The sequence below is a fragment of the Paramisgurnus dabryanus genome, chromosome 16 (genome assembly GCF_030506205.2).
Source record: "Paramisgurnus dabryanus chromosome 16, PD_genome_1.1, whole genome shotgun sequence".
In the NCBI taxonomy this organism is placed as follows: Eukaryota; Metazoa; Chordata; class Actinopteri; order Cypriniformes; family Cobitidae; genus Paramisgurnus; species Paramisgurnus dabryanus.
Window position 1 is genome coordinate 19,982,712 of NC_133352.1, and position 9,317 is coordinate 19,992,028.

Consider the following 9,317-nt stretch of genomic DNA (forward strand, 5'->3'; position numbering starts at 1 on the left):
TGAGCGCCACCAAGTCGTGTTTTACTGGAACTTCAGCAGCGCCAGGCACGTGAACAAAAGCGCCAATCTCATTGGTCGGCCAACTTTTAACGCGCTGCGTCAAACCAAAAAAACGTGTCCCACGCGTTTTTCTGAAAATGACGCATTTGCGCCTCGCGCTTTTCGCGTGGGTGTGCGCACTCACATTGGCGCTCGTTCTTGAGTCACGAGACATTAAACGTCGACGATAAACGCGCACGAAAAACGTCCCGGTGTGTAAAGACCTTTTTAATCACGTCGAAAATAGTCGACAAATCATATTCTGTATCTCATCATTGTCATTAAAATATCATCTTTAGTGTATTTCTAGTCTATATGCTTGTTGTATCTCACAGTAAGTTTGTTTTTGCAATATGAACATAAGAGATTTATGTGATTCCCATCCATAAATTCAAGCAATAACCAACTTACAATGTTGTTTGCTGGTGTTAATTAGTTCAGTTTGTTAGATCAGTATGAATCTTAATCTAATGCTTCCTCTTTTTCCTCATTTAGTTTTTTTTTAGTAAGATTTCAGACACTGAAGTTGCAGTCTTAATTACATTGTTTTAAATACATCCTATAATACATTTGCAAGCAAAATATATATCTGAGAGGGGCGTGAAACATTTTTTAAACCAAAAATTTTTGTCATACCAAACTAACAATTTAGTGTTATTTTAAGCAGTGTAAAACAAAATAAACCCGGTTTATATATCTCACTTAAGTCTATATACTGAATATTATTGTTGTGCAATTCAAATGAAAAACCTGGGGCAATGCTGGGGCATGGGGGCCCCGGTTCTTGGACTTTGCAAAGGGCCACCAAAATGGTAAACACGCCACTGGATACAGACAACAATTGTATTTTTAAAAACAGGAATACTTACATTTATTTATTTGGCAGACGTTTTGTGCACAATGATGTGTTCACCTAACTCATGACCTTTGCACAGCTAATGCAATGATCTACAAATTGAGCTACAGGTGAATTTGTATTGCACATCTAATACCTTAATGAGTTATCATATCTTTTCTAGGTTATAATGCCATTATTGGATGAAATTGTTTAAAGAGTGAAGACTTTAACCAGGCTAATGCCCCAGTTTATATTAATTTACGGCTGTTGTTATCCTGCAACTGGCCCAGAAACACGAGGGGAAACTGAATGTGTTGAGGAAAATTGAGAAATGTGTATATACAGTTATGGCCAAAATTGGTAAATATAAGCAAAGAAAGCTATAAAAAAGAATCTACAATGTTTCTTCTTTTAAGCTGTAATAAAAAAAAAATATTTTATTGAAGTAAAACAATTGAGTTGTTGAACCTAATTTTGTAACAGAGGTCCTGGACATCTTATTAGAAGGCTTTGCGTCATGGATTATATCAAATACCAACAGATAAAAAAGTAAATCTTTCTTCAAGACATTGGTTAAAAAAAAACGGCTGACTGAGCACAAAATCAAGGTTCTGCCACAACCATCTCAGTTCCCTGACCTGAACCATACAGAAAATGACTGAAGAGTAGAGAGCAGAAACATATGAAGGTTCTGGAGAAATTCTGTATGGAGGAATAATCTTAGACAGTGGTTCCCAAACTTTTTCAGCGTGTGGCCCCCTTGTGTACGGTGCATTCCTTCGCGGCCCCCCAAAGAAAATTTGTGACAAAAAACTGTTCTAAAACTCAACATTTTAATAAAAAAACATTAAATTAAACAAAAAAGTAGTGCTTTTGGTTAGTAGCCTTATTTTTTAGGGGTTTAATTACACAGAATTCATGATAAATTAATGTATTTCATAAAATGTCATAAAACTGGGGCCCCCCTGGCACCATCTCACGGCCCCCAGTTTGAAAACCACTGATCTAAGATCACCTGCCATGATTTCTTCAACATCATCAGACAGTATAAGAGAAGACTCTGAACTCTTATCAATGCAAATGAAGGTAGCAAAGAGGATTAAATAAAGGGTTGCCAATAATTGTGTCCACTGTGTAATAGAATTTTTTTTTATTTTAAAATGTAATTTCACCCCCACTTTTAATTGTTTCACTCAATGAAACATACTAATATTTTTGTGATTTTTTAAATTGAAGCTTGAAAGAAGAAACATTGTAGATTATTTTTTATATCTTTCTTTGCTCAGATTTACCAAGGGTGCCAACACTTTTGGCCATGACGTTACATATTACGTGTTAGTTTGTGTTTAATAATAAACAAAAGTGCATAAACATCTCACAGGACAACCCCTCTCCCCAGTTATACCCCAATATTTCGGGTTGATTCCTTTATGTTTTCAAATGCCTTTTACAGTATGTAATTTACCTTATTGATCCATGAGGGAAAGCATGCACCGCCATCTTGTGGCGAGTCTGGTTATAAGCACTGCGTTGCTCTTCTCTCCTTTTCATATACTTAAGTTTATTTAATTTATATGTATTTATTTTTTGTTTTATTTTCCCTTTTAAAATATAAAATAATAATAATGGTTGTTTACTATAAAATAATAAATTATCACAGATACAAAGTAAATATAAAGTAAATGACATATACAAAGTTTAATAGGCTAATAAATTAAAGTGAGGCCTCATCTGTGATGAATTACAAACAAAATAATTTCCTTTAGATTTCCTTTTGTATCTCTTACTGATGCAGAAATCGGTTAGCTTGGTAGCCAGGTGTACTTTGGAGCGTTGGCTCGGGTCATTTCTCAGCTCACTGTGGAATAACAAAGGACTGAATTTGGTTTGACCTACAGTATGGCTTCATTTATTCTTGTCATTGTCACATACATTCTGCTACCATCATTTGGAGGTAAGACACATTTGTTTCAGACTTCTGAGAAATGACAAAAACAAAGAAATGCCTGGCGTTAGCTTTCTGACTCTAAAGAATGATAAATACATTTTTGTACTTCTTACAATGTTTCAGTAGTTCCATTATTTTCTGTAATTCTCTAAAATACCCTCACCTGAAGCCCCAGGTGCAGTGTTTATAGAGGAAGAGAAAGCAGAAAGTATTCTGTGGAGGCGCAGACGGGCCAACCTAGGGCTGTTTGAGGAGTTACTCCAGGGAAATGTGGAGAGAGAGTGTATAGAGGAGAAGTGTACCCTGGAGGAGGCCAGAGAGGCTTTTGAAAATAATGAAAAGACAGTGAGTACACAAGTTGTGCTCTTAATGTAATATACATGATGGTGGCAAAAAAAAAAGAGTTTATAAGAAACAGAGAAACTTTAGTTTTTCTCAAAATTAAGTCTGTATAAATGTGTATTTGAACCTTTTTTCTTAGATGGCGTTTTGGGCAAGTTATGTGGGTAAGTGCTTGTTTAATCATTTACACTTGTATTTGTTTAAACTCAGTATGGAGACAGTGAACGCATGTCCCAATATCTGCTTTACCCAAGGGGACAAGATTAATCAATAGTTAGCTATTGGAAAAATAAATTAAATGTTATTAAATATTGGCTTCAATCTGTTATTCAAAGTTTCAAATGCATAAAATGGTCAAAAAAACATTTTTGTCTGTTAGATGGGGACCAGTGCAAATCAACACCCTGTCAGAATCGAGGCACATGTGAGGACCAGATGGGCACATACACCTGTAACTGCCGACCAGGCTTTGTCGGCCAAAACTGTGAAATAGGTCAGAAAAGATCTTGTGGAGGTCCACCTTGTTTAGTAAATTACCAAAGATAACCAAACAGGTGTTTGTGCTGTTTCTCAGTGACTGCCAGACAGTGTGGCATTGATAATGGAGGCTGTGAACATTTCTGTGTTCTGCTGGAGTTTGGTGAAGCAGAATGTCAGTGTGCATCTGGTTACGCGCTCATAGAAGACGGTTTCAGTTGTGACCCCATAGGTGATATGTATCTTATATTTTTTTTATTTGACAAGAAACTAGAATTTATCCATAAGTTATTGTGGTTTAACATCATTAGTTAATATTTTGTATCTAATGCAGTGAAATGTATTTTGAAGTGTCTAAATAATTTTGGTGCCATTGTAAAACTTTTCTAACAATAGTGCAACTTTAATCTTGTTTGTGTTTGTCTTTGCTGCTAGTCAAGTTTTCCTGTGGCAGAACAATCAAAACAGCCAGGAGATCATTTGTGAAAGGCTTCACTCCTACAGTAAACACAACCGCACAGTCTTCCAACAGGACAGTCGCATCCACATCTAGCATGTCCAAAACAGATAATCGGAGCAGCTCAGCTTCTACACAAAAAGATACAAAGTTGCCCTCTCTTAACAAACTTCCTAAATGGGTTCTGGATGACGACTTGACATCTGCTATACCAACAGAAAGTCACCAAAAAACCAGAATTGCTGGTGGCAATCCAGCTTCACCTGGAGAAATCCCTTGGCAGGTATGGCAGTGTGAATTTTAGGTCTGTTAACTATAAACCAATGCCTTTCTCACATCATCTAAATTAACAACAGTAAAATATTCAGTGACTGGCACAACTACATCAATCATGGGTGTAACTAGTTACTAAGTAATTAGTTACTGTTATTTAATTACTTTTGCTTTAAAAAAGTAAAGTAAGGGATTACTCTTATTTTTTCTGGTATTTAATTACAGTTACTTCTGAACTAAATACTGTCTTTAGACTGTAGAACAATTTTGCATACTGTAATACAATATTTGATTTAACATTAAAATTGTATCCTTCTCACTTTAAATACTTTCGTGAGTTAATAAGAATCACTCTAGTTTCCAATTCTCACAATTAACTGGTTGTTTATTAGCATTAATATTACTGAGATGTTGGCTGTTTATTAATACAATAACACTTTACTTAAAGGAGTGTTAATTAGACTGACATGACACTTTCATAATCTTGACATGGCATGTGTCATGAACATGAAGGAAATTTTATGCACATTTATTACAACTGTCATTAAGTGTCATTTGTTCAATTATGACACTTTTTGAAATGTCTTTGTTATGACAACTTGACATAAACCAATACATCATGTCAAGTTCTGCCATAAACATGACATAGCAGAATAATTATCAAACGTAAGAAACTACCTAGCTTTATGGGTTAGCATTACATTAAACTGTCATTTAAGTAAGGGATAATGTAGAGGCAGCCGATAGTTATCGGGAAATAAGCCCCGACAGTGTGATCAGGACCCGACGCGAAGCGGAGTGTCTTGTATCACACTGAAGGGATCTTATTTCCCGATAACTACCGGCTGCCTCTACATTATCCCGCTTATTACACGGCTACTTGTCACATAAGAAAAAAAACTGGACATGAATATGAATTTGAAACATTTAATTGGCATATTTGTTTTAAAATAAAAATGTTATCCTTCCGCGAAACTTTGCACAGATGCATAAAATGATCGTAATACCTTATTAAGATCCTCTGCTTCATACTTGTCTGTCTCCATTTTTTTCTCTTTTAGCCAGTCTTTGAGAAGTTTTAATGCCCATTCTGTATTTTTTTGTGTGTTGGCTTCGTAGCTGTCATGCTTTATTTTGTCAAGTTCAGTCTCAGTAAGCTCTCTGTGTCTTGTCGTTGTTCGTTCTTCTATCCACTGTTTAAACGTTTTGTTTTTTCCGTACATGTTAAAATTATGGTTGTCCAGTGTTTTTCACAAGATGGCGCCAAACAGCTAGTAATCTTTATTGGCGCGGAGCGATTTTAATCGTAAAAGTAGTACCGGCTGTGCGTTATTACTTTGGAGCGGTTATTATTTGAAAAGAACGAACCTGCAAATGTCTCAACTGACCAATTAGAATCAAGCGTTCCAGAGAGCCGTGTAATAAATGTTAATAAGTGTTAATACTCTGTCAAATAATTTTAAATACCTTAAAAAAATGCAACAGACACATCAAAAGATTATACTTAACTTTATGTGCACAATACATAAAAACTGAAACTAACAGAACTTGTTCTTCCTCACACAGAGGGTTCTGAAATTTTCTAACATAGAAGAAAAAAACATTTAATTAATTAATTAAATGTAATTAACTGTTTTTTTTCCGTGATATGGAAACAAGCTGCATGGCTTAACCCATTATTGCACAAATTTCATTGAATTTTAGATTAATCAGTCTCCAAATGCAATAAAATATAATTTTATCAATTTAAATCGATACATAATAATTATAATTAATAATAATAATAATAACAATAATAATACTTATTATTATTATTATTATTATTATTATTGGATGATTGATTTGATTTCTCTAACACCTGGAGGAAACTTAAAAAAAGCTCAAGCTGTCATGTAAGTTATGATGCATTGGTTTTATTACTGTCAAGCTCTCATAACAAAGACCATTAAAACAATATCATTTTTGCATTAAAAATGACATACCTGAATGAATGACACTTAAAAACATGCATAAAATCTCCTTCATGTTCATGGCACGTGTCATGATTATGAACGTGCCATGTCAGACTTATGAACACTCCTTCATGTAAAGTGTTACCATTAAGGCTTAAATAGCACATATAAATACTTTATTCTGCAAAAACTTTTTCTACATTCTTAACCCTCCCCATTTCTACCAATACTTAAAATTAACAACTTTAAATACTAAATACTAAATATTAATAAGCAGTAGTTGGAGTATATTGAGGCAAAAGTATTTAATAGTTAGTTCATTGTAAGAATTGGACCCTAAAGTGGGACCAAAATAATTTATGTAGGCCTACTTTTATATTATTTTTTAAAAACCTTTTGAAGCCTATGCTTGTAACATTTACTAAATAGGATTTATAAAGTAATAAGTAATTACTTTTTGGAGAGAGTAATTCGTAATCTACTAGTAACAAAAAAACTTTTTTTTGAATAACTTACCGAGCATTGATCAATCCAAGCTATTTATGGACCCCAAAATAATGTCATTTTAACAGTTGAGACTGTTAATCTCTAGGTGGCGCTGGTGGCCCGTTCAACTCAGGAAGTGTTTTGTGGCGGCTCCATATTGAGTGAGTTTTGGGTCATTACAGCTGCTCACTGCCTGGTGGGACAGAAGAATGGATCGTTCTTTATCAGAGTTGGTATGACCCCACAAATCACCCTAAAATGAAAAATTCATCACACACACATGTAAAATCATACACACCTGCTTGGTGAATAAATGTCCTCCTCAGAGTTCAAGTGTAAAACCTCAATTAATCCAGGATCAGTATTAATCCACACCGTGTTTCACAGGCGAGCATGACATCAACAAAATTGAGAATACGGAGCAGAATCTAAACGTGAGCCGTTATATCTCCCATCCTCGTTATGTCTCCAAATTAAGCCTCTACAATCATGACATTGCCTTGTTGCGGCTACGCACCCCTATTCGGTTTAATCAAATGGTACGGCCGATCTGCCTGGGGCCCATGAGCTTCACCAACTTTGTGCTTCAGTCCGGATCTCTGGCTCTTGTTAGCGGCTGGGGCCGCCTGCGCTACCAAGGACGGACTTCAGCGGTTTTACAAAAGGTTGAGCTGCCATACGTGGACAGAACAGTGTGCATGGAAAGCAGCAGTGATCCGATTACGCATTTTATGTTCTGTTCTGGCTACTCTGACACTCCTAAGGATGCGTGTCAGGGGGACAGTGGAGGACCCCATGCTATGCGTTACCATAACACTTGGTTCCTAACAGGTATTGTTAGCTGGGGAGAGGAATGTGCCAAGAAAGGGAAGTATGGTGTGTACACTCAGGTTGGTAACTATTACCGGTGGATACAGCATGTCATTGGTGTTTCTAAGGAAACACTACTTGAAAATGTGGACCAGTAATGCATTCATGAATTTATAATGATTTCTTTAAACAAAAATGTTATAGAAACACATTAAAAATGTAACATGCATACAACACTGTTTTTTTAAGAGTGTATAACAATTTCCGTTTTTGGGTGAACTATCTCTTTTTGCCCTGGCTGGCCAATTATGCATGACATATTTTTTCTTATTTTCTAATGAAAGAGGGATAAATAGATTTCTATGTCATGTTGGTAAAGGATTAGAACATGGATCTTGCATTAGAAAGGATAACTCAATCTCTAATTCTGACAGCAAGAATAAAGCAGCCCTTTAGCTTTGAACCGTCACTGTCTTCAAAGGGAAAGTGGGGATTTGTGGGAAGAAACTGATGTTAGAAACCTCCTGAAGATTTCAACAGCATCTCAAAAAGACTCGTGCCCCAGTTTTGAAAATCACTGGATCTAACAAGCACTGGGGACATCAGATCGCTTACATCTTGCTTGTGAAAGGCCTAATCTTAACATCACTCAGAGCGAGCATCTGGGATATACAAATACAAATGCTTTTATGATATAAGGAACAAAATTTACATTCACACAACAATAAAATGATTTTGAATGGACTCAAAAATCTTTAATATAGCCCTTGAAACAGTTTCCCATATTATGCCAGGGGCCATATTCACAAACTCAAGAGGAGCTCTCCTAAACACCAGTAAAAGTTTTTAGGTACAGTATAAGAGTTTATCCTAAAACCTTTCAGCAAGCTTACTATATGCCTAAAATGTGTGATGACAGGTTCATTATTTTTCCATTATTGCACCCATATAGTTTCTTGTTTTGTGAATACAGCCCAAGTCTCTAAACATCCAGGAGAAAGTATGGTTTCTGCTCATTAAGCTATTATTACTATTAAAGTATTTTAATAAAAAAAACGTATTCGGAACTGTACAAATACAGACATTGAATATTGTTACAATACTGTACAGTACATTCTTTCAAAAAGAATTATTTAAAAGCCAGACCTCTACCAAAACCAATAAATAAATGCTCTTAAGACATATTAACATGAATAAGCACAAACATGCATCAGACAGTATGTCTGAATGGTTCAAGTTGTGGTATACTTTTCATTCAAAGTCATGATTTTGGGGCATAGGTAGCTCCACGCTTGAAGGGAACAACTTGATAGCAAAATAAATAAATGAATAGCATAAGAGATATGAACACCAGAGCGTTTCCTGCTGCTTCTCGCAGCTCATTTTCACTTCAAACGCTGGCATATCAAAGTCAGGCTTCCAACCGGGAGCCTGATTTTAAGTAATACATTTATATAAGGCTGCAATCAATTTTTCATTAAGCATTCAAAACACTGGCTAGATTTAATGTTTTCTGTATGATCAGCTCTCTGAATAAAAAACTGCTGTGATTTTGCAGTCATACTTTGCCAAAAACACACATCTCCACCTTAAAAAATGATTTTGTAAGTGCTCGTTTCCATTTGTGGCCCGAAGTCAACATTCACATTCTTAGCCCACGGGCCATTGAGCTGGCAGAGAAGATTCTGCATGTCA

At 35.6% G+C, this 9,317-nt stretch overlaps 1 protein-coding gene across 1 annotated transcript; it reads left to right on the forward strand.

The window, feature by feature from the left end:
* Nucleotides 1-2,671: 2,671 nt before the first annotated feature.
* On the forward strand, nucleotides 2,672-8,085 carry f9a (coagulation factor IXa). Its single transcript, XM_065271891.2, has 8 exons — nucleotides 2,672-2,831; nucleotides 2,995-3,170; nucleotides 3,307-3,331; nucleotides 3,547-3,660; nucleotides 3,742-3,876; nucleotides 4,080-4,384; nucleotides 6,919-7,045; nucleotides 7,200-8,085. The coding sequence occupies exons 1-8, from the start codon at nucleotides 2,777-2,779 to the stop codon at nucleotides 7,778-7,780; spliced, it is 1,518 nt and encodes a 505-aa protein (XP_065127963.2). The 5' UTR covers nucleotides 2,672-2,776; the 3' UTR covers nucleotides 7,781-8,085.
* Nucleotides 8,086-9,317: the final 1,232 nt, after the last annotated feature.

What these genes read in the sequence shown, in the direction of transcription:
- f9a (XM_065271891.2), top strand. Translation starts at nt 2,777, where the DNA reads ATGGCTTCATTTATTCTTGTCATTGTCACATACATTCTGCTACCATCA. An exon ending in TTTCAGTTGTGACCCCATAG is followed by an intron (nt 3,877 to 4,079) that starts GTGATATGTATC and finishes CTTTGCTGCTAG; the next exon opens with TCAAGTTTTCCTGTGGCAGA. An exon ending in CTGGAGAAATCCCTTGGCAG is followed by an intron (nt 4,385 to 6,918) that starts GTATGGCAGTGT and finishes GTTAATCTCTAG; the next exon opens with GTGGCGCTGGTGGCCCGTTC.